The following is a 25,102-nucleotide window of genomic DNA, read 5'->3' on the forward strand; positions in this document are numbered from 1 at the left end:
TTGCATGGCCAAGACTTGATATAAGTATAGAAAGAGTACACTTCCCCTGTCTAGTGTCTACGGAGACCAGCTTCATGGCAACTTGGTACCACCAAAGTAAGTTAAGTACTACTACCAATCATATTTGAATTCTCAGCACTCACCATTAAAACCATTCACATGCCATTGTCAAACCAAAGAAAATATATACTATATAGTATACTACTATCAATTATATATGCTGGAACTAATTAAGGCATCCACATGCTAATAAGTAATTACTACTTTTTTACGTTAGACATGTAAAAATCGAGTAGAGCCTGTTCTCCCCACCTTATTTTTAGTTCAGTTGATTTAGTTAAGTTCATCTCTCGACAATACTCTTACTCTCACATATCACTATTCAGTTCAGTTGTTTTATGCTGAAGAGAACAGGCCCATCCCATTCCATAACCAAAAGCCAAACACAACAGAATTCATATATTGAAAGAAAAAAGTAAGTTTGCTTAATGAGTATAAAAAAAATTAGAGCTGAAAATCTATGACATGACAGGAGTACTTTTGAGAGAAACACGAAGCTAACGAGATGCACACAAATTGAACCTGACTTGATTTGATGATTTTATCATACAAAGCAATGATCTTACATTTCTATATCATGATATAATCTTTGATACATATTATAACATGAACACCAGATATTCAACCGCATCGCCAGCTCTAGCAAAAATCCTACCGGAGTTTCCAGCACTAAAAGGAGCCTATAGGAGTTGATGCTACAGGGATAGTTCATGAAAGCACATAGCAAACTACAAAACATCATGAGATGAAGAATGAAGGACAAACAATATTCCGAAAACTGCCAGTGCATTTGGAAGCTTACCTTTGATGTTCAAGGTGGTGGCGCTGGCTGGCACACAAAAAATGAATCTTTTTCAGGTCCCAGGACAGATCATGTTCTGGCAACGACAGCGATATTCAGAAACACAGCCACAAATAATTATTTAGAATGTTAAGTTCCCCATCTTGCTGGTACAGCTAAAACTAGGAGTGCCCACAATGTGAGTAAAGGCAAGAGTTTGTGTATTTAGGCAACATCACAGCATAGCTGTTCCAAAGGGTCCACAAACCCCATAGCAAAGCGCTAAAGTTCAAACACTTAGTTATTTTACAAGTGATGTTGAATAGTTGATCTACAATAGTGATGCATAAAATGACAAACTCATGGATCCATCTGATGTTCAAGATTGACAAGGACTTTTCTTTTATTTAATCTAGTCAAAGCATCCAAATGTTATGTGAAAAGGAGGGAATATGGTAGATATTAATTCTTTCAATTATGAAATAGTTTCAACTAAGAAAAGAAAAAGTCTCACTGTACAGATTGGTCCTAAGAAGCAGGTAGAATTTTTCTTAAAGGAGAGAAATTTGAATGAAAAAAATAAGGATATAGTGGAGTGAAATATATTACTTTGTAGAAGATAAAGTTACAGAGTGAGAAAAATGAGGGAATATAATCAATGGATAAACTGAGCTTCTAGAATTTGAGTGTAAAAATGAAAGCAGACGGTACCCATTTACAAACTATCTCCGTCTGTCTGGTTGGTGATGATGGTCTCTGTCAATCTCACTCTCACTCTCACTCTTGTCTCTACTGCCTTCCTGCAAATGCTTAGCATCAGCTTTAACTGCAATAGACTTCTCTTGTGGATGGTCATGACTAGAAGTGGACGAATCTTTCCCAGCTCGACGTTCCTGCATATAGTAGGATTCATATTCAGTCAGGAGATGTCTAGCACTCATGGCCCGTTCGATAGGCAGTCTTTATGGTGACAATGGTCACTAATCTATAGGTAATTTTATGAAGACAGTCCATGGTAATGCTTATCGATCTCCAAATACCTTTTCCTTTGAGAAGAGAAAGACATGTTTGGGAATGAAGTTCCAACTAGCATGGGCATCAGCTATGATACTTTCTTCACAAAATTACGTATAAATTCATTGTCATTACTACCATAGGTTACCGGCCACCAACTAGGCTCATCATAACTTCTTTTTGTGGCAAGTCTCAACTAGCATTTTTTGAACCCTAAGTCCTTAACTAATTAACTTAAGCATTACATCAAAACAAAGCAAATTATTCAGATGAATTTAGGGAGTAGGGATTGCTTACATCACGGAATAACAAATCATCCACCTCAAGCATGTGGATAACATGTCCCATCTTTGGCCTCTTCTGTGCGTCTGGGTCAACACACTTAAGAGCAACTAAAAGAATACGTTTCAATGCTTTTGAAGTTGGCATCTCAGGCAATTTAGGATCCACAACTTCCTCAGATCTTCTATTACCCACCATTGTCTTTAACCAGTCCACCAAATTTACCTATAATAAATTGTTATATCTAACTCTTAGTAAAAACAGGGGATATATTGCAAAAAAATAATCAGAACAAATATAAGTAGAAGGGTGCAAGTTATAAGATAGTAATCTACCTCTCCAGGTGGGCGACTGTAATCAACAGGGGTTCTCCCTGATATTATCTCCATAATAAGTATTCCAAAGCTATAAACGTCACTCTTCTCAGTCAACATACCAGTACAAGCATATTCTGGAGCTACATATCTGCAACATGAAGACTGATTAGATAAACAGCGAGTGCATTTGTTCGACTAAAGGGCACTATCATGCAGAGTCACACTCACCCAAAAGTGCCCATGACACGAGTTGTTACGTAACTCATCTCGGAACCAAGCAACTTAGCAAGGCCAAAATCAGAAACTTTTGAATTCCATTGCCGATCAATAAGTATGTTGCTAGACTTGATGTCTCTATGCACAACCTTGGGTTCAAGACCCTCGTGAAGATATGCCAACCTACACCAACATAAGTGACAAATCTTTATCAATAAATTAACTAGTCAAACTTGAAAAGCTGCATCATCTATCATCTAATAATAGATGTACATACTGCAGCAACTTACCCTTTAGCTGTTCCCAAAATGATGTTCATTCGACTTTCCCATGTAACAGGGCTTACTTCACCGACATCACCATGAAGCCACTGATCTAAATTGCCATTGTCCACATACTCGTATACAAGCATCCTAGACAGCAAAAAAAGGTCAAATAACCATCTGTTCTAATGAAGAGGAACCAAAAGTTTCAAACTTGATAAATTAATACCTATAAGCTCCCTCAACACAGTACCCAAGCAACCTAACAAGATTCTTATGTCTAACACGTCCGATAGCTTCAACTTCCACTTTAAATTCCTTCTCAGCTTGACCCCTGTAAAATGATCATTTTAGAACGAATGCAATCAAAAGTCCGTCAAATGGAAATATTTTAATCTCCACAATATATGTTTAATAACATAATGATCAGAGAAACTACCCTTAAGTATTAACCATAATCAATTCTCGTGGGTGGCGGGTGGCCCCCTAGGGAGTGTGCTGCATCCAACACTAGCAGTAGGTAGAAGGCCCATGAGGCCATAACTATAACTTTAAGTTTTGTATTATTCATTAGTACAGATCCATCCATTACTTAGCTAAGGAATGATTACAGTAAAGAATAAAAGAAAATGAGGCTCTGATTTGATCTCCAATACAATAATTGAAAAAGGCATATAAAAAAAGCTGTTCACAGAGTAATCAGGCCACTTTACAGCACAAGATAGTATCAGGACAAGACAAGAATAATAACAACCCAACATTAGAAAATACAGCAAACTCCATATATGTAAACTACTTGGAAGCTTACACAAGGTACATGTTACAGAGAAGCAGCAGCTTCAATCTTCACAGCTCCAATATTTAAACCCTTTATTCATTTTTTAAAGTTACCCATGAAATTAGACATTAAATTAAATCAAGATTACAAAATCTAAAAGCTAGATGATTCAATAATCAAGCTTCATCCCTCTTATTACTGTTTCATTGCATTAAATTGCTTATATTTCCATCTAAAAATCACTCCTACAACAGATAAGATTTTCAAAGATTGAGTCTTTCAAACATAACACCATATAAAAAGCAAAAACTACCCATTATGAAGTAATCAAAAGCAAAACCCACATCACCCACATGTCCAAATCAACCCAAATTTGGGAAAAACATACATAAATTAGGTCAAACAAATTAATTAACCCAACCCCCATCCCCCACCCCCAAAAAATTTATAAAATTTACCTAAACCCATCATTTTAACACCCCAAAAAACACCTAAAACAAACAACCCACAAAAAATTGCATACCAAATTACTCATATAAACAAAAAAAAAAAAAAATTGATAAAAATTTACCTATTATTCAAGAGATTCTTGACAGCAACTTGAGTATTATCCTGCAAAATCCCATGATAAACAATTCCATAGCCACCTTCACCAATGACATTCTCATCTGACAAACAATTTGTAGCCAATTCTAATTCTCTCAAAGTATACCATCTTCCCCAACCTAAATGAGAAACTTCTGGACCTCCATACGACGTCGTATTATGATTATAATGATTATTCCCACTATTACTATTACTATTATTAACATTACCATTATTATCACTACTCCCATAAGTATAATTATTAGACCTTAAACTCTCCCCACTTGACGGAGCTTTGTCGGAAAACACAACACGATGTTCGGATTTTCCGATGTCGATCTGGATCTCAGGTGCCCCATTAATCGGACGGTGATGATGATGATGATTATGTTGATGGACGGCTGGGATTATCTCCTTGATTTCCTTTGAGATCGGAGGAGTGACGTCAGCATTAACGGCATTATTATTATTATTAGAGGAGAGAGAAAGTTTACTGTTGTTATTGTTGTTGTTATTGTGGGACCTACGAGAAGTGATGCAGAGTGATAGAAGGAACAGAAGGAGGACGATGGTGGACCCTACAAAGATTCCGATAACAACCCATAAACGAAGTCCGAAGATTGAAGTTGGTTTTGAAAGCTCTGAGTTCACAAATGCGGCGTCGTATATTGACATTTTTGTTCACTCTTATTACTACCCACTGAAAAATTAAATTTTAGGAGAGAGAAAAAACTGTTTTTCTTTGTTTTCTCCTTTATTTGGGAAAATGGGTAGTCGGAGTTTCGCCGGAAAATGGAGGTTTTCGCCGGAAATCGGAGGTTTTCCGGCGAAATGAAAATGGCGGTGGAAAAGAGAAGAGTGGTGAGCTGGAGAGAGAGAGAGAGAAGGTAGACAAGAGGAATCGGGAGTTGAAAAAGATTTGGTTGTATGAGAGTTATGAGTATATAGTAGAATAATGGGACCTTATATTATAATTTTTTAGTTTTTTGAGGGGGGAGAATAAATTAATAATGAACATTATATTATAATGTTGAGTTGTACTCCATGGTTCAATATCCATATATATAACCCCAAGGAGATAAAGTGATAGATTATGGAGGAGTAGAGTTTTTTTTTTTTTTTTTTTTTTTATACGAGCGTAATAGGGTATTTTGTAGGGATATACTTTATTAATAAATTTTTATAGGGATATATCAATCTAAATTTAGTTTTGGTAAAGGTATCAAAAATATTATTCTCGGCGAGAAAGACAAATTTTCAGCCTTTGACTCAATAGGAACTCGCGAATGAGCCACTCGCGAATGAGCCACGAGGAAGTTGGAGGAGAATGAATGTAATAGAAGCAATTGAATATTACACACCATACAAAGAGAAATTAAGCAAGTCAAAGGTCGAAAATTTGACTTTGTCGCCAGAATTAGTATTTTTAATACATTTTAATAAAATTTAATTTAAGTGGGTATATCCCAAAAAAAAATAGTGAAATATATCCCTATAAAATACTTTAATACCCTGGTATATCCAAAAAACTCAGAGGAGTATGTAGTAGTAATGTAATGTGGAGTAGTAATAAGTAGTATGATTTTATTATTTTTTTATGGGTGGTGCCTAAAAGTCTACTATACCGTTAAAAAACTTGTAATCACAATCTATACTTTAATTAGTGTTTGATCTTGTGTGTTATTTTTATTTGATATTCTACGTGGCGAGAGATGGTGGGTGAATGGTCAAAGATAACATAATTGTGAAATTAATATACGATTATAGGGTTGGATAGTATTTAGGTTTTGGTTATAATTATTAGGATATGGGGAAGTACTAATATATTGAATCCGGTAATCATGTTATAATTGTAGTATACTCTTTTTCTTGTCATGGGTTAAAGTTACATATTTGTAGTTTATTTGTTCTAGAACACATAGCTTCTTTCATGGGAGTAAGGCTACGTTTAGTTCACCTGAAATTTTCTGATCTGAACTTATATGATCTAATTTGAACTTATTTTTTCTGATCTGATCTGATCTGAACTTATTTTTTCTGAACTGATCTGATTACAAGATCTTATCTTTTAGATTTCTCTCAATATATAAGAAAAAATATAGTCATGTGGGTCTTGTTTGATTAGTCTCAATGAGTACTTTATTAATATTCAATTATTATAATTTTACTAATATGTAATAAAGATATTTAATAGTAAAAATGAGTTTTTAAAACTGACTGATCTGATCTGATCTGATGTGATCTGAACTTATTTTTTCTGATCTGATCTGATTAGATCTGAAATAAGCAAAAATAAGGTGAACTAAACATAGCCTAAGTATTGACTTAGATATTAGGGTTGGTTTTAATGGTGAGCTTTTTCATCTTTATTAGTGAAGTTTTGGATTTAATTCATTTGTTTGAGATTTAGGGAGTTGGGGGATGTTTATTAGCTTGTAATGGACCTTTGGATGGAGGATCTGTGACCTATATAATAAGTTGTATACAAATGTTATGGTATGAGTTAGTGACGATACCTATTTCACTCGTTAATTTAGAAAATAAAAACATTATCAACCATGCATGAGTAGTCATAAGTAGACTAGTAGATAATTAATAAAGTAAAAATAATTTTATGAGCCAAAGAGAGTAATTAATGATGGTTTTAGTATGATAAAGTAATGGCAATATTGTTTATTAAAGTTATTGCAATAGATGTAAAACTACCTAAAAAAATAATTGTTGCAATAAAAAAAAGAACATAGGAAATATTATTTTGCCTTAGACAAGTTAAGATTATATCAATATATGTTACTCCCACTGTTCCTTATTGTTGTTCATTTTGTTGTTCATAGTTTTCGAAGTACATAATTGACCAACATTATCTTAAGATTCATATCATTAAAATTTATGAGAAATCTCAGATTATGAAATTACATGTTAAGACGAATTTAACTAGATAATACATGATTATGGGGTTGTTTGACAATTGGTTGTTAGTTGTTTTAGTTGACTTGTTTGACTGGTTGGAAGTATTGGCGGTATGTATTGACCTTTTGAGTTGGCTATTCAAGCCAACAATTTGCAAAAATGTTTGGTAAAGTTAGTTGTGCTTGTTGGCTTTTGGCTGTCTATTAGAGAGTTTGTGGGCCAACAGCCAAAAGCCAATCTAAAAAGTTACTCCATGCAGTTTTTTTCATTTTGGCTTAAAAGCCAACTTGTCAACTAACCAAAAAGCCAATAACTAAACACTTTTTTTTTTATTATTTGACCAAATTAAAAAGTCAAAAACCAATGAAAAAATCATTTATCAAACATGACCTATATTTTATTGCATATAACCGATCAAAAATCCCAATATTTAAAGTAAAAACATCTAATAGAAACGAAATGGAGTACTATAATTTAAGTTATCCATGTCATATAGTCCTTTAATTTGGACTGTATTTTTTTTGAAGGAAGTCAATGGACCTTTTATCACAGATTTATGGCTGTAACCTATAATCCAATGCCATCTCAATCTAAATATAAATATAATTGGACAAAAAAAGAAGTTCAAAGGTATAGAAAAGACAAAAGTAAGTAATGATAAAGTATATCAAAGATGATACACAAAGTAAATGATGCCATTTTTTGTTTTTGACTACCAATCTTCAACAGGAAGTAAGATTAAGCAACCAGCATTATCAAAATCATTACTTTTCCAAGACCCCTAAAAAAGATGATGCTTTATGTAAGAAATAGTGCATTAACCGCTTTTCTCTCAACTCTTTCCATCCCTTAATGTATGCAAATAATTGAGATTTAGGTATAAAGATAATTGATAATTTTGAAAACTTTATTTCATCTACTTTTTCCGTTTCATTTTAAATGTAACAAATGAATATTTTGTATCTCACAAATAATACCCATTTGTTGCATTTAATATAAGTGTATAACTATATACATTTTCTTTGCATTTGGGGAATGCTCTCTTCGGCATAAAACAGCTGAACTGAGCTGAAATAAGTAGTGATATGTGAAAGTAAAAGTATTGTCAAAAGCTGAACTGAACTGAATTGAACTGAAAATAAGTTGGAGAGAACATACCCTTGGTCACCCGTAATTGCATGACTGATTAGCCTGCAACTTTTTTTTCGGCTTCCCATGTATCTCCGCTATTTATTTTATTTGTTTTAGATAACTTTAATGTTTTCTCAATACAGAATTTTAGGCTTAAATTATGATTAAGTGATTAATTGTGATCGAAACTTATTGAAGAAATTAATATCTCATAAGATATGAAAAGTCAGCTTAAACTGTAGTATATGAAAAATGGCTCTAAATTACGATTATAGATCCAAAAAACAACCCACAGATTAAAGAGGAGATAAAAAAGAAAAGTTTGATCTAGAAATTTGGAGCACAATATAAAGCTTGGTGATTAAGGTTACTTAACAAGAAATTCGACCCAGCAAAGGGAAAGGCCTTCTCCACTAGAGTTTCTTCTAATTTATAAATTAGCCAACCTTTACAAATTGGATTATATATTTATCTATCTTTTTATATGAAAAGGAGTTCTATAGGTAATTCTTGGCACACATCTCACAATCTGATAGTGTTTGTAAGACACAAGATTAAAATTAACAATTCTTTTAGACGGAAAATTCAATCAAGAAAGTGTTTCTCAAACTGTGCCTATTCTATAATATGAAACCATAATAAAAACATTCGTTATCTAAGCAAAGATTGATCCGAACTTATATATAAGGTGTTTGCCTCGTGAGGAGGGTCGCCTAATGCAGCAAATTTGGCATATAGCTAGTTTGAGAAAATATATCACATATTCAAATTTAATTTTCATATTACATGTAATTGTAAGCCATACTATTATTTATGTTCATGGCTACATTAGTTCCACTATTAGATCATGTTCTGTTCAATTTATTTAACTTATTTAAAATCTTATAAGATAAGATTAGATAAAATCAAATAAATAAGATGTTTTGTTCAGCTTATCTTTACTCATTTCAGAAAAAAAAAAAGAAGATAAGATCAAATAAGACAAAATAAGTTGAATCAAACATACCTTTATTTATGTTCATAAATCATAGCCATATTAAATTACAAATTGACAACGCATCCTCATAAAGAATTATAATTAAGATCATACAAAGTGGCTTCAACATGTCAGATTCCTCTAGCAGCAAAAAGAAAGACTCTGGACTGTAGATCGGGTACTTTCTAACCAAGTTTCTTTCATAAGAAAAGAAAATCATTTTCTTCCTTCAACCCTTTTTAATTTAGCTTGGACTACAGAGGGTTATCTAGAAAAAAAAAAAAAAATACTCCATTTTGACAACACAGTTAATGATTATTCTCCTCTACCAAAGATGTCTTGACCTAGTAGTTAAGATTAAGGTGCCGTGAATGTTAGATCACAGGTTTGAATCCCCTTCTCCTTCTTTGTACTGCCTTCGTGACTCATATGAATCCGAAATAAAAATTGATTATTCTCCTCTAACAACTCGTTTGGTAAGTAGTTATATAAGGTGGTAATATTACATCCCAGTGTAAAATTATAATGGAAGTATCATGTTAAACCATTGAATTAGTAGAACAAAAATTGAACTACATTCTACCTTTCAAAGTCACTAGTCATTCCAAGGCTCCACCGCACTACCTCAAAACTACTATCTCAACTGAAAAAAAACATTGATGATTGTTAAAGCTACCTTAAAGTGCAGCGAGAATTGGAAATTCTAGTTTTTAAAGGACTGGATCCATCTAGGATATCTATATGGTAGAAAACACCAATCTAGGAGGCAAAAACAGCAGCAAGAACTACGGGCATAAATTTCAACTAAGGAAAATTTCATACATGTAATTCACATAATAAATTAATAACCTCATTCCCTTTCTAATTCTTCCCAACGACTTGTAGTGGTAAAATTCTGGAGCATACGTATATCCATCTATCAGTTAGTGCCAAGTTTCGTACAGTTCGAATTGCGACAAAAAAAAATGTGCTACATACACCTGAATAATGAGTACATCTCCGGCCAAAGTCGCACTTGTATCAGTCTTGTTTCTTGTCAGTTTCGTCTAGTGCTGCTAATCTTTCAACGAGGGGAGGATGAGAATAGTGATAAGCTGAGTACCATGGATCTGTATTCATTGCTGACAAGTTCTCTTCCTGCAATATCAGCATATATTATGTTACCGTAAACTCAGAAACATGCTTCTCATACAACAATTTACGAGGTCCAAATTTATACTCTTTAAGATACAATATGCAAATAGTGCATATATATCGGTCTTATTTTGATAATTTTGAAGAATCTCAAGGGTATTTCAGGACTTTACAAGAGAACAAGGGATTGTTTTGTGAAGTTATCTTCACAAAAATTACCACTAGTGAAAACCAAAGTATTACAATGGCAGGAAAGAAACATAAAACAAAATAGGGTGTAATTAGTACAAGCAGAGGTTTTATATAGGAAGGGTCAAAATGGAGAATATGAATTTTAGAAGGTGCTGTAAATTTTGCTTTAGAATCATTATACGAATTTCAGGAATATGATTTAACACATTACCTGCAACTTCACAAGACCGCACTTGAGTTCACTTGCATATCCCAGGTTCTTTGCAAAAGCATCAGCCTGTGATAAAGAAAACAATTGATCAGAACATGATCCAAAGAAAAATCTAGTAGGAGAGACATTATAGTCTTCCTCAATGTTACCTGAAATTCGAAAGACCGGCTCACTAGATTCAGGGCAAAGTTTACAAGGTGCTGCAGAGGTATCACAGTGTGCTGCATTCAAGCAAAGAAATCAGAATGTTACCGAACTCCCTGAAATCAAATATCTTAGCTTATTTTGGGGGGGGGGGGGGTGGAAAGATACAAAGCAGAATGCAGAACAAAAGCACCCAGCAAGAAAGCAAGGTGTATCGGATCGAGTCATAAAAAAAAAAGGGCCTTGCTAGTCTTGATAGATACAGAATCGTGCATGAAGTATCGACGCTACCAGGGAAAAGGAGTAGAGACTGTTTGTAGAAACCTAACAGAAAGACGTTTCTTTAAAATTAATTACAATATGAAGCAAACAAATTTATAACTCCCACGTCCAAAAATTACGTTCCCATCTGAATTAGTATGTCTCAAAATTATGTTCCTAAATACCAAATCTGAACATCTCGAAACTAATTTCCTGTTCCCTTTACTCCTTCAGAGCAGGAATTTGTGCCAAAAGCGAACAGGAACCTACTATACTGAAGAAAGCTAATTCAAGTTAACACTTCATAACAAAGCAACTTTAGCAATACACAAAGGGTAATCTCCGTGAGAATAGTGGAAGTAATAACAATAATACTAGTAGGAAACAGATACAATATATATAGTACTAAAATCTAGATAACAGAAAATGACGGGATATCAACTAGAGGGAAAAGAAGAGCAGAGGAAAGCTTGCTACATGTACAATAGTATTGACGAGAAGGGTAAAAAAGGAAGGGGGACCCCACGAACTTGTATATTAAGTACAATAGACGAGAGAAAAATCGTATTTTAAGGGAAAAAGGGGAAGTGGGAGGACAAAACTTCCCAAAAGAGGATATGTAGCAATTAATATGAAAAGTTTAAATAAGAGGGAAACATAGCAATAATAAAAGAACACAGAAAATAAGTCTGAAACGCAGACACACATACAATCAAGAGTACACACTACAGTGACTACACACATATGATAACAGGAAGGTCAAAAAGAAGAAAGAGAGAGGGAGTCACGCCAATTCCAAAAATCTACAGTGAAAGAGTAAAGTACTTGGTAGGAGGAAGACTATTCAAGAAAAAGTTAAGGTAGAAGTCCAAGAAGCATTGACAGCTAAGTCTACCCTCCAAGGCAACAACACATCCAAAGAAAACACTTGCATGGTTCATAAGTATTGATCCAAACCTGAAAAATGATGAGACCAATGAGCACCGGCTGCGTACCATGGAATCCAAAACTCTCAAACAGGTCCTTTGAATTTCTCACAAGTGTATATCCTCCAAATTGCAAAAATGTAAGAATCTGCAGAAGTTTAATATATCAACAAACCATCACAGACAATTGAGGTCGATCTCAATTGAAAGGGCATAAAGGCAGGCATAAAGATGGGCGAAGACTACATCAAGTAAAATGTGTTATTTTTTTAAGGACAGGTGGCTTACCCAGTTGAAAATTTGCAAGCAATAATAACTCCAAATGCAAACACAAGAAGCAACAATAAGAAGCTTTAGCATGTAAATCGGAGAAACAGGAGAAAAACCACCAACAATGCCCAAAACTTTCAACTAAGTGTATGATAAATGATACTATGAATTAAAACGCTTAATCGCCCTATAACTCAAATCCCTCATGATCACACAAGAGCTCCTTGATCCGAGCCCTAACCTGCTTTAGATGCAAACACCCTTCACATAGTGACCCATATCTATTGTCATGTGAGTATCCTACTCCAACTAGGAATATATTCCACAAGCTAACAGTAATCCTAGATAGAATCTACATGCCAAATATATCTAGTCTCTAAAGATAATTCTACATCAATTAAGAAACTACTCTCTCCATCCCATAATATAGTGCTTACTTCTTTCTTTTCACGAGAATTAAGGAAAGTGGAGGGAGTAATAAGATTCTCAAAAAAATATATGTAATAAAGTGCTTTTGTCTTGGAAATACTCCCTTTATTTTCTTTTTCCTTCAAAAAAAAATCAAAAAGCAATAAAGTTTCCTTAGAATGGTGCAAAGCAATAAATAGGAGCACACAATTTTAAAGGAAGGTGGGAATAATTTGGGAAGTTTGTGTAAAAATTGAGGATAATTTAGTAAAAACAAATTAATAAAAAATAAAGTAGGCAGTTAGACACCCAAAATGGAATGTAAGCACTATATTATGGGACAGAGGGAGTAATATCTTAGCTAAATTATCAACAGATCTCCATATTCTGACAGCTTCCACAGCCGGGATTTTGGTAGAACCCACATCACATCAGATTTCAAAAAAGACGACAATCCCACTCACTGAACTACATTTCGCCGAGATGAATTATTTATTCCTACCTTTCATTGATATGAGTCCACACACCCACTCCACGTGTACCTCTATTACGTTTAAAAACTATAGCAAACAAGAAATAAAAAAATATGCTGTACAAATATAATTCTATTAAGAGAGCCTCATCTGCATGTCAGATGGTAACTACATGGACCATTTCTTCTGCAACAACTCAACAACCATGGCTAGTTCCAGCTCCTAGATATGAAGTGACTAGCTAGAACATGAAAACTATGATAAATAAAAAAAGAAAATCAAGCTCCAAATATTTTATCCTTTGTTTGCTAGTACATCAAAACTATGTAACCAGAACAAAACTTTGAGGGAAATATGAAACAGGTGCAACAAAGATAGCATTTGATGAATAAATACCACACAGCCACGTGGCCTTGACAGCTTGACTCAAACAAATAAAGAAAAGAGAAAGTGGACAAAGCGATGGCAAGTTATACCTGCACAGCAATGAAAGAATACATGGTATGATTGAGTTTCCAGTGCCCTAGTTCATGTGCAATAACAGCAACAACCTCCTTATCATTCTTGCACTGCAAAACTATCAGTCATTCATCTGCCAGCAGTGCCAAAATGGTAATACTTGAGGTGCAAAAATTATAAGCATGCATCTTGACTGAAAAGTGAGAACCACTAAAGGCATGAAGCTCCAGAGCATGCAAAAGAAGGCAAGAAGCACAAAGAGGATGTTTTTGTTCACATCATATATTATAGATACAGATGCGATGATCATGAATTGAGAACTCTCCTAGCATATGCATAGGATATAGGAGAAGAACTGAATATTTTAAAACTGTTGGAAAGCAGAAAAGAATACTGGGCACCTAGTCTAAGATGATGAAACGGGAGTCAGAATAAAGAAGGTAAAATGACATGAATAGCACAGTAAGGGATATATAAGTGAAGTAAAAAGCCTACCTGCTGTATCAAAGTGTCATAGAGGACTATACGCTTGTTATTGAAGAAACCATACATGTAAGCCTGCAATTCATTAGGCAAACAGAAAAATAAATATGAAAACTTTGCACAAAAGACATCAAGATAACAAATACAAATTTCTGATAATAATTATGATAACTACCAAAAACATAACATTCGAAAGACCCGCACACAGGAAACATGCAAGTGGTTTGGCTGGAACATGATATGGACTGTCATCCATAACAGACCTAATTAAGTTGGGATGTTACGTGATATTGTGGTGATTATAGTCTGTCATATTGAATATTTGCATGCTTGCTTTTGTGTGTTCACCTTGATTGCTTCACTATAGATCTTTTCTTTGATTAACACTCTCATTAGGCAAATTTGCATATTGTCGTTTCTTTTATTAAACTTTTTCAAATCAACAAAGCATTGGAAGCTAAGAGAATAAGGTATTCACGTAATTGCATTCAATTTCTGGATTCCATCGAGCGCCTGAGATGTATAAAGTTACCAACAGCAGCAGTCAAGTCTCATTTACTCCAACTTAACAACCAATACAGCAACTTCAAGGCCACCTCAACTTTAGATAAGAGACAATTTTCATTTCACAATAATGAAAGTTCCCATTTATTTGTTATCGTTGTTCAACTTAAGCAGAGAATTAACGAAAAAACCACTCCAAAAAAGTCTTATCATTCCTTGCCAACAACTAAACCAACAGATTATTCCAACATGCAGAACTTCAGCTCAGTTCCATCCATGCCTTTTATTTCAGTAGTCTGTACACTGTACACTGTACACTATCTTAAGTAATGCTTCAATGTTTGTCACCACAAAAATAAGGAAAAGATGAACATCACTACAAGCAGTAGTAAAATATTTAACTAGGTGGGTTAACTTAACTCGACGCAACCCATACATCAAATGCATAGGTTATCAAACATAAACCTAATACGACAACCCCTTCACTTTTATTTTTGAAAGGAGTCTCCAAAAGGAGCCACAATTACTGATTCAACTCCAAATCATCGGCCACCAAAGATTCAATAGGAGAAGGAAAATCCGCACCCCACCACTCTTCAACCTATCTCCCAATAAAGGAGATTTGCAAGAGCGTGAGCAACCTTATTGCTATCTCTACCTACAAAAAACCAAGAAACTAGCACGAGCTAAAATGTCATCAATAATTAAACGGAAACTAAGGCCTTCTTTGCAGTTTATCGTATCGCATCAACCACACAACATATTCAAGCTATCGTTCTCCACCACCACATTAAGATAACCGACTCTAAAGCAAGCTTCATGCTGAAAAGAATAGCACTAGCCTCAATTCGTAACTCAATCACCAGCAAGCTAATCATGACAACCCGTTCACTTTTAAAAATTATAATATAGGAGTAATATTAACGTGCTTTGTGATAATTCAAAATTTTCTTATTTTGACTAAACTTTTGTTCTATGGTTTGTTGTTGCAGTGGACAAAGTGGATCCATGATATCAAGCTATTTTGTTTGATTTTACATACGTGCTCATTTCTCAAATGGATTTGAAAAAAGGCTTAACTTAGTGTTAAAGGTTTCCAACCCATTTCATAGAAGGGTCGGGTTTGAGTCTGGAGAGTCAACATGCTAGCCTGTGAATCCAACACAATCTCAATACAACCTATCTCATTCGAGAGCTTCAACCACACAGCCATAATAAATCATCTAGAATATTGGATATGTATATTTCCAAATCCGCCAAGTGATCAGATGATTCAGATCACACACTTAACAGGGCACAAGTTGACAACTTTACAGGTTAAGAAACATCCGATTTTCAATGAAAAGCAGAATATAACACAAATAGAGATCATTTATTGAGCTAACTCTGAAGTAAAAGTAAATTGTTAAGGTCATGAGCTGGTTAAGACTTAAGAGACCAACTTCACTAACAGAACTTTACCGTTAACCAAGAAAAACTTGGTTGAGCGCATTTTATTTTGGAAAAGTTCACAAGAGTAATCCTAAAAATTGCAGTATCCCCATAATAATCTCAACTATGGGGATAGCTTCCCAAATTGATCCCAAGTGACCATTGTTTTTTTATCCAGCTAATATTTGTTTTGTTCTCTGAGACATTTCCCTTTCTCTCGTTTTCCTAGCCAACTGGAGCTTAATACCATATTATTTGATCTTACAAATCGAAAATTTTAAGGTCCCTCAATTATCTTGAGAAGGCACCTCCCATGATTGGAATTTTCATGGAATGATCGAGTTAGGGCTACCATGCAAAAACTGACCATAGTGATAACTCTGTGAATTTAACCTCAAGTCTCAATTGTTGCATTTGCTCCATCTAATTCTGAACATAAATCTAGAAAAACAAATAACAAAGGGAATACATCATTGTGAGAGCAAAAGGATGCAAAGTATATTCTCCACATTAGACACAGACATACTCCAATAGCTATTCCATCCAGCAAACTCTATAACCTCCAGGGCACAATTAATGTCCGCACTAAACATCACTTAAACGAAGGAAATCTGCCTTAAAGACTATGTGTAAGTCCCAAGATGAGTCAAGGCCATGACCACCGTACTGAGACGCGAACCGCAGCGATTTGGGTCGCGTTCGTTCCGCGATTCGGTACGAACGACTCAAGACGCGATTCGGCCGTACGTCCCGCGTTCCTGGTTTCACTGAGTCAAGCATTCAAATCTGCCTTTTTAGACAACAATATCTTTCTACACAGAACCCATAACATATTTAATGCAGCTAGTAATGAAGAACATGCATGTAAGCGCATATAAGAGCTGAGATCTCACATTGCTATGGCTTGACCTAGTAGATCCATCAACCACGAACAATTTCTTCAAGGGAAATTTCAGTGAGGAGGAAAGCTCCTCAATTTTCGTTCTTAGCTCTCCTTCAGGAAGCTATTTATCACCACGTTCCAAATTAAAGAAAAGGTCAGGCTACGTATAATCTGGCTAAACAATCAAAGATACTGAGTTACATTATACATACTGGGGTGAACTTGTTAAAAAGAGGGGCGATCAGAACAGGATAGAGAGTCATCATCACTATAGACAGAACAAACATGAATCCCCAGAGGTAGATAGCCAAGTATGGTCCGCCTTTCTGTAACCATGCATTGTAATATATTAGCAGCCTCCATAGAGAATTAGGTTAACATTACTACTTTTGAAGCAAGTAAAAGAAAAACAACCTTTATAGAATTTAGAGGAAACCAAGAATACATGATATCAGGCATGTACAAAGAAGAAAAATGATAGCAGTGAGCAGGGATGAATACCTGTACAATGAAAATGATTGCAGATACAATAGGAGGTCCAATCACAATTGCAAGGACAATACTTTTCACCATATCTTTTAGGAATAACAATATAGTTTGCTGCACAGCACCAATAATAATATTCAGGACAATATTCTAGAAAGTAACAGAAGTGATGTATGATGAGATACCAAAGAATGCATCCTTCTGTTTCTCTTCAGTTGGGGCTATCAACAGAGAAATAAATTATAGAAGTACACATTTGAGACGATCTACCTTATTAAATCCATGGCGAGCTTCGATCACAAAAGTTGAGTAGAGAGAAAAGGGCAAATCAGTAATCTGCAACAGAATACTTGTAAGCTTGAAACTCAAAGAAAGTTTCCAAATAAAATTAATTCTAAGAGCATATATACATTTTAGATTATACTACATTATAATTTTATGATATCCTTCTAAAGTTACCTAGTGTATATACATACACAAATCTATATTATATGAAAACCTGAAGAGGGAGTTCCAAAAGGATATATATGAATCACACAAGACACAATTTATTTGCAACATATATCTCAAAAAGACTCCTCTTAGTTTATCACATTTCCTTTTTTTCCTCCACAGAACTTGCACCTTAGACACTTCCTCTAAAAATAGAAGAAATGAATGAATGAAATACTATTTTTATACCAAACACTCAAGCAGAATGTCTATCTCAGTTTCTGGTGTGGCAGAAAGATCTCACTTTCTTAAAATACTACCGATATTAGTCACACCATCACATACTATTTACTACCCTCAACTCACTAACCATATAGCCATTCAAGCACACAAGCTTTGCTTTAGCTGTTGGGGCAGCCTTATATTAGATATTAATAAATTAAACTTGCAAGAGTGCATAGGCAAGTACTAACAATACCTGCGACCATATCATAACCCCAGCAAGGAAAGCCAAGGTGTGCAGTATTTCATTTTCTGCATCAAAGCCTGCATGTACTAAAAAGTCTCCTGCTTTCTGTATCCAGGGGAAAAAAGATCGACATCGAAAAAAAGCCTCTGTCAGTGACAATATTTCACAGTTGTTTCACTAATAAAACTGCAGTACATGATTCAGAAACTCACCTTCCAGAACCATGGCAGTAAACCGAAATACAAAATTCCAGAATCTAACACTATAGTTACAAATTCATGAACAAAATGGAAGCCGCTGCATTTGTAAAAGGAGAGAGATAAATATTAACCGTCGTGTGCAGTAGGGGAAAGTAGATGAAAGAATGATAAATTGATGCAGAAGCAAAAGTTTTGGACAAAAAAAACTAACAAAGAACCTTTTATCCAGACTATAAGCCCGGGACTTTTCAAATTTCTCTTGGCTTATCACTCCTAACAGAGGCTTAGGAAGTGTTGGTAACTTGTGAGCAGCATGTTGACGCAAATCCAGATAAGTCTCAAAGAAGTACATCAGTATCATAAAACCTGAAATCGGATGATAGCATGGAAATGTGATCAAGAGAGTAGTTTAGCAAAATAGCCCCAATACTGAAGTTTTAGGCAAGACAGAGAACCAAGAAACAAAAAGACAGACGCACGCACGCACAGACACTGAATAATCCCTACTATGAGGGGTGCATACCCAAAATGATACAAGTGACCAATAACTTGATTAACTCACTGTATCTGTAAAACTGTTCTTTTCTTCTAGTTTTCTCCTTCCTTTCTCTTGACCCCTCCCCATGTCTAGCGTACTAGAGCTTGACGCGCCATCATTTTTTCCATGTCACCAAATTTACCATCATAAAAACAGTTGGAAGGGGCGGGGGAGGAACTGTATCCTTGCTTATGATTCCACTTGGGAAAATAACTATTTTGTGATTACGCCTCTTCATGAGGTAATGAATAATGATCTATAGAACCTTACATCTCACCTTCTGCTTAGTACACAAGTTGTTAATTAACTAATTATCATCTCTTGTCTCAAAGCTTCTACCTTCAAAATTATCTTCTTCAAAGTTCCGCTTTCACTGACTTGGCCTCGCTTGTGCCCTTAAAAGTTTAAACTCTCACTCAGCCAAGCCCCAACCTACACCAGGCTCACGCTCTTGTTGCCAAAAGCCAAGAGTGTACAACCTCACCTTAAAGACCCTTTCTTGTGCACACCACACAAAAGTAGGACCCTTGCCCTACCAGGCTCAAGAGTGTGCTGTGCACGTTATGTCAGAAACATTTGGACTGTGATCTAGAGACTCGCACAAAACTCTACCCTTTCCCATGTTCCTCGTCCTTATACAATCTTTGTTCTTGAGCATATCTGAACATTTCTAAACTCATTGAAAGTCATCTGAGGTTCTCAAATTCTCTTTAAGTCCCTACATTTCCTAAACTTCCCTAAAATTAGTACAGATACCGCAAAAAGAACAGGCTCTCATGCTTTAAATATATTTCAACAAATCTTACAGCAATAATTTACCTCAAAATACACCCAAAACAACTATTTACCACTGCTCCTAAGGACAAGACATTTTCCGCCGATAACTTTATGATAAAAGAAACCAGCTTTTCTTCATCCAGATTATAAACATATGAACCATCTTAAACATCTCTCTGTATTCTACACAACCAGCTACCTCCATTTAAGCAAAATATCAACCCGCCAATTACACCATTTCCCCGATATTATTTCCCAATAATCACTTCACTAAAACCGCCAAATCTTCTACATCAAACAAGCTTAATCAAATTGTATAACAAATCAAATGAACGAAATTAGAAACAGTAAATTCGCCACACAATTACACGCATGCATCACATCATTTTGACTCCAATGCACTAAAATGAACATTTTGTGCCACATACACAATGTAAAATTCATCCAAACAAATCAAGATAGGTCTTAAACCCAAAACCTCATTATACTTAGATCATTTTTCACAATAAATTGCGATTGAAATCAAAACAAACAAAAAAACACAAAAATAACGGAATAATCGAGAAAAACATGAACAAAAATCAACATGTATGAGCCAAAAAAAAAATCAAAAATAAGGTTCAAATTAACGAGGTAACAAAAAAAAAAAGAGAAATTAAAAGCAAAGAAAGCGTTAATTATTCAATTGTGCGAAGAATGAATTACCGACTACAGCTTCCAGATAAGGAAACGTCATGGCTGAATCAAGAAAAGTTTGCTCCTTGGATTTTGGAGAGAGAGAGAGAGAAGAAGAAGAAGAAGAAGAAGAGTTTTGAGAACCCGGATGAAGAAAGAGGAAGAGTGAGGTCTATTATAGGAGTGTGGAAATATGACCCGATTATTAGTTATATTTGGTCGGGTCAAACCGTAGACTTGGACATGAGAAAGAAAATAGTCGGATACTGCACCCATTTTTCTATGATTTATGTTCAAATAATGTGATCGACCATAGTTATAGTTAACGGTGTGGTCGGTTCATATATAAGATCAATTAATACTCTCTTTGTTCCTTAATACTTCAATTTGGGTGTATAGTATTTAAGTCTTACATTCTATATAAGGTCAATTTTTTTTTTTTGAAGTATAGTGCTTACAGTCTTAGATTACATTTTAGATGTTCCAAATTATTAGGGTTACATATAAGATATAACTACATTGCTTAAAATGAAAATTAGTTGTCAATTTATGACAAAAGGTTGTGTTACTCTATGTAATAAATGATCAGTTGATGCTTGTTTTTTCCATTTTTAACTTCTTATATGCAACTCTTAAGACTGCATTTAAATTTTTCTTATATTACGGAACAAACTAAAGAAGAGTTTACCTTAAATGCCTAATCAATGTCCACCAACTTAACTTTTTTCATCGCTAGAACTAGAAATCTAGATAAATGTTACAAAACAAGCTTAACTGCTTAAAGTCTTCTCTGTGTATATTTTGATTGTATTGATTTTTCATCCAAGTAAAAACTCCCAAGTCATGAGTCTAAATAACTGAAATCTTATTGTGATTGAATCTCTAATTTCCCCTACCTTAGACATTGTGCAAATTTATCACACGACAGAGACCTTGTCCACCACGTGGAAGTAACTATAACTAGATTTTACGATTTATATAGCAACAAAGAGACTTTCAAAAAAGAAAAAAAAAAGTACTGAACTACACTGCGATTGCAATTTGCAATTTCTTGCAATTTGATGATTATTTTTTTCTTTTGGTGTAAATGAGCGACTAAGCGCAATGATATAAACGGGATTCAATCTCAGATCTTAGGACCACCCCCACAAAACTTTTCAAACTAAGTTAAATGACATCCACACAATTTGATAATTGTAATGAGCGTTGTATTCAACTTCCTACGCTTAATTTATTGATAGAGCTTGATTCCCACTTAGCAAAAAAGATTATATATCTCGTTAAATTATACAAACTTACAATGCCATATCAATCATAAAATGATTCTACCCAAAGTGGGGGATCAAGCATCATATCATTCCACTCTTGTGGACTTGTGGTTGGTAATTTCAATAACTAAATCTCCTTTCAACCGCCTAACGAGTAATCTGTTTACTAGGCTTCAATATTTGCTTCAGCAGAGCCATCTTTGGGACATTCCAGTTCTCTACATGCCTGACATACACATCAACAAGAAAATCATACGTATTTAAGACATGAAACTAAAACTAAACAGCAGAGAAAAAATAGAGAAGAAAATGAGAGTAAACAAACTTTATCATCTTGTTCAAACTTACCGGCAAACTTTGCCAGATTCGCAATCAAAGAAGTACTCTGTATAACCTGTAGCTGCAACATCATATGATTATCCAATGATTCAGCTTCAAAGAATCTATTCAGAACTTGAATGGAAAGGTCAAAAGTTTTATATTGTTATTAAGAGATTGAGCATAACATGATATATAGACTTAAGAGTTTGTTTAGAAAGTGGATTAGATTTCTCTTGTTTGAATTGGAAAAAGGAAGGGAAAGAATTGGAAAGACTCATTTTCGCTCTGCTTTCAATAAGGGCTTTGTTCTTTTCGGCATAAAACAGCTGAACTCAGTTGAACTGAACTGAAATGAAATGAATAGTGATATATGAGAGTAAAAGTATTGTCCACAGCTGAACTCAACTGAAGTGAAAATAAGTTGGAGGAGAACAGACCCTAAACCAAGTCCTTCCAATGTTAAAAAGCAAATGCGATCTCACTCTTCAGTCCCCTTCTGTTCCTCCCCTTTCCCTCTCCGTCAATTTATTTCATGAATTGAATTCAACTTGATTGTCTATAGTTCCATCAGGCCTTAATTAGCTTCGAACGAGTTGAACGAAACATAAGATTCATGTATTTATAAGAAAGTTACCAGAAAGGATAGGCCTCCAAGGGAAAGACAAGATACAACTGAAACGCCAATGTCCAATGCCCTTGTCCTGCAGTTGCACCAGATTAATCAGGAAAAAGAAAATTTAGTAAGAAAGTTAGTTGTTAAAACCCAGATGAAGTTACCTCAAAGTCTTCCCATTTCATAAGTTTCATGTCAGACTTTTTGATAAGAGAGCCAAAGTTGGTACAGTTCCTCTTAAATCGTCTAAGCCCTTTAAAAGAACCTGCTGGATCAGCGAATTCGCAGTCTTCTTCATACGCATCAAGTGTCAAATTTCCTGAATTTTAGCACCTATAGATCACATACTGAAATATGGTTGTAAACATAAGAAATTTGGACAATGAGTTCTTACTTTCTTTTTGGGAGCATAGTAATAGGCAAATGCAAATGATACTGATGGATTTCCAACTCAAGTTTCTGGTATACAACATTACATTAACTTGAGCTAGCTTGTATCCACAATTTAGACAATGACTTCTACACTTCTAATTTGTTTATGTACATATATAGTTCTCTTTGTCCCTAAACATGATATTGCATTTTAATTTAGACTGTCCTTAAACAACGCTACTTTCAATATAAAATTAATTAATCCTTTCCAATATCACCAATATCACCAAACATTTTGAAACTTCATTTTGGACCAAAATCATGAAAATTTTTCATGTAATACTTCCTCAGTTTCATAATACTCGCTACACTTTCCATTATGGAAAGTTTCACATTACTTGCTACACTTCCTTTTTGGACATGAGTCTCTTTTCTTTTTACTCTCTACCTCTTTCTTCTCCAAAAATTGATTAGGAGTCCGTGAATTGAGAAGTGTAGTGAGTAATATAAAACGGAAGAAGTAGCACAGTTACAACATGGACATGTACCAGTGTCTGGCACGAGTACCCTAGTCGGGTAACACAATCCTTGACTGATTGTAATTTCTAAAAGATTGATAAAGTAGATGATATGTAAAGAGCTAATATATTAAAAGGTGTGTGCAAACCAGGAATGATGCCACGTGGCGCTCTCCCTAGGAAGTTTTAGTTCATGTAATCCATGTACAATAAAAAAAATTAGAAAATGCATGGGATAGGTTTTGATCCCATGACCTCAAGTTCATGTACTAAAGTTTTAACCACTAGACCAAGTTCTAATTAGTGATATCATATCAAAGTACAATATTAATAAATGAAAATTTTCTTACCCCCAGGCCTAATAACTAGTTCTTTATTAAATGTAGTTTATTATTTAGGGACTAAGTAAGAAATATAAATCAAGGTCATAACAAGAAATTATCTTGCAGAGTGACTGCATACCTGTAACAAAGTAAGATCTTTGGAAGTCTTGTTTAATCGTTTCCACAACAGCAGCTCGATCAACAACTCCTGATGCATCACAGGGAAGCTCAGGAGATTCATCGATCACGTCTGAGGGCGGTGATCGAAGAGCAGAAGCAGCAATACCAAGCAATTCAGAAGCATACCACGCTACCTTAAGCACCACATTTTCAGGTTCTTTCCCATCTTTTTGTTGTGTTGACACTGAAAAATTATCGTTTTTTGTTGCAGGACTCTCCTTGTTAAGACCACAGCACTTGAGCCTGTAAATTTTCGGGCAACGAGAAAGATGATGCAGCTTAAGGGAAGTCACATACCTGTAATCTGTGCTCAAATGAGGAGCTGGAGAAGTATGTGAAAGAATAGCAGCCATTTTTTATGCGGGTGTCTTACTAGTGAGAGATTTGTTTCTCTTTCCCTTTTTGTCTATGTGGACAAAAGAGGTCAAGAAGATTGTGGCCAAGAAAATTTGGAAAGACTGAACCAATAATGTTCCAACAACGTGCCACATAAGGAGCATGAGGGGTCATGTTCATATATACATTCTCTATTTTACATTTATCAAGCAAAAAAGACTTAAATTTTGAGAAGCATGACACTCATACTCCTACCAATCAAGTTTTCTGGCCCACAAACTTGTAGGATCCATAAAGTCAATATATATTCAGAAATCTAACTTGCGTAGGATTCGAATACACATCCCAACAATATGTTGGGAATTTAATTCTGAACTGTTTAGCCTTGTATCAAGTCTCTGAACTGGTATGCCCTGCAGGCTAGTAACCTAACAGAGGTTGGTCTTGGGACCAATTATCTTTCCTAATAAAAAAATATTCAGAAATTTAAGTATATGAGGAA

At 34.8% G+C, this 25,102-nt stretch overlaps 3 protein-coding genes across 4 annotated transcripts; all 3 read right to left on the minus strand.

Moving 5' to 3' along the window:
• Positions 1 to 1,292: 1,292 nt before the first annotated feature.
• On the minus strand, positions 1,293 to 5,408 carry LOC104887050 (probable serine/threonine-protein kinase At1g01540). The gene is made up of 7 exons (XM_010671634.4): positions 4,283 to 5,408; positions 3,163 to 3,267; positions 2,961 to 3,083; positions 2,683 to 2,853; positions 2,473 to 2,602; positions 2,153 to 2,362; positions 1,293 to 1,734 (listed from the first exon to the last, which is right to left on the minus strand). The coding sequence occupies exons 1-7, from the start codon at positions 4,969 to 4,971 to the stop codon at positions 1,564 to 1,566; spliced, it is 1,599 nt and encodes a 532-aa protein (XP_010669936.2). The 5' UTR covers positions 4,972 to 5,408; the 3' UTR covers positions 1,293 to 1,563.
• A 4,680-nt stretch (positions 5,409 to 10,088) lies between these two features.
• LOC104887043 (CAAX prenyl protease 1 homolog) lies at positions 10,089 to 20,859 on the minus strand. Its single transcript, XM_010671627.3, has 14 exons — positions 20,700 to 20,859; positions 18,898 to 19,045; positions 18,692 to 18,776; positions 18,489 to 18,584; positions 17,849 to 17,914; positions 17,594 to 17,692; positions 17,305 to 17,418; positions 17,103 to 17,213; positions 14,287 to 14,349; positions 13,809 to 13,901; positions 12,213 to 12,329; positions 11,000 to 11,071; positions 10,851 to 10,916; positions 10,089 to 10,450 (listed from the first exon to the last, which is right to left on the minus strand). The coding sequence occupies exons 1-14, from the start codon at positions 20,728 to 20,730 to the stop codon at positions 10,334 to 10,336; spliced, it is 1,278 nt and encodes a 425-aa protein (XP_010669929.1). The 5' UTR covers positions 20,731 to 20,859; the 3' UTR covers positions 10,089 to 10,333.
• A 996-nt stretch (positions 20,860 to 21,855) lies between these two features.
• LOC104887036 (hypothetical protein) lies at positions 21,856 to 24,991 on the minus strand. 2 transcript variants are annotated; one of them, XM_010671620.4, is made up of 5 exons: positions 24,224 to 24,991; positions 23,036 to 23,190; positions 22,893 to 22,959; positions 22,286 to 22,337; positions 21,856 to 22,163 (listed from the first exon to the last, which is right to left on the minus strand). In XM_010671620.4, the coding sequence occupies exons 1-5, from the start codon at positions 24,615 to 24,617 to the stop codon at positions 22,085 to 22,087; spliced, it is 747 nt and encodes a 248-aa protein (XP_010669922.1). In that variant the 5' UTR covers positions 24,618 to 24,991; the 3' UTR covers positions 21,856 to 22,084. The 2 variants fall into 2 exon arrangements, with proteins under 2 accessions (XP_010669922.1, XP_048494048.1); XM_048638091.2 differs by lacking the exons at positions 21,856 to 22,163; positions 22,286 to 22,337 and adding an exon at positions 22,344 to 22,814.
• Positions 24,992 to 25,102: the final 111 nt, after the last annotated feature.

This window comes from Beta vulgaris, chromosome 1 (assembly GCF_026745355.1).
Source record: "Beta vulgaris subsp. vulgaris cultivar EL10 chromosome 1, EL10.2, whole genome shotgun sequence".
Lineage (NCBI taxonomy): Eukaryota > Viridiplantae > Streptophyta > Magnoliopsida > Caryophyllales > Amaranthaceae > Beta > Beta vulgaris.

What these genes read in the sequence shown, in the direction of transcription:
- LOC104887043 (XM_010671627.3), bottom strand. Translation starts at nt 20,730, where the DNA reads ATGACGTTTCCTTATCTGGAAGCTGTAGTCG. An exon ending in TTATCTGGAAGCTGTAGTCG is followed by an intron (nt 19,046 to 20,699) that starts GTAATTCATTCT and finishes ATCCGATTTCAG; the next exon opens with GTTTTATGATACTGATGTAC. An exon ending in ATTCTTTCATTGCTGTGCAG is followed by an intron (nt 12,330 to 13,808) that starts GTATAACTTGCC and finishes AAACTTCTGCAG; the next exon opens with ATTCTTACATTTTTGCAATT.
- LOC104887036 (XM_010671620.4), bottom strand. Translation starts at nt 24,617, where the DNA reads ATGGCTGCTATTCTTTCACATACTTCTCCAGCTCCTCATTTGAGCACA. An exon ending in TGAAATGGGAAGACTTTGAG is followed by an intron (nt 22,960 to 23,035) that starts GTAACTTCATCT and finishes GTGCAACTGCAG; the next exon opens with GACAAGGGCATTGGACATTG. An exon ending in GAATCTGGCAAAGTTTGCCG is followed by an intron (nt 22,164 to 22,285) that starts GTAAGTTTGAAC and finishes TGTGTATGTCAG; the next exon opens with GCATGTAGAGAACTGGAATG.
- LOC104887050 (XM_010671634.4), bottom strand. Translation starts at nt 4,971, where the DNA reads ATGTCAATATACGACGCCGCATTTGTGAACTCAGAGCTTTCAAAACCA. An exon ending in TGTGTTGAGGGAGCTTATAG is followed by an intron (nt 3,084 to 3,162) that starts GTATTAATTTAT and finishes TTTGCTGTCTAG; the next exon opens with GATGCTTGTATACGAGTATG. An exon ending in ATGATTTGTTATTCCGTGAT is followed by an intron (nt 1,735 to 2,152) that starts GTAAGCAATCCC and finishes TACTATATGCAG; the next exon opens with GAACGTCGAGCTGGGAAAGA.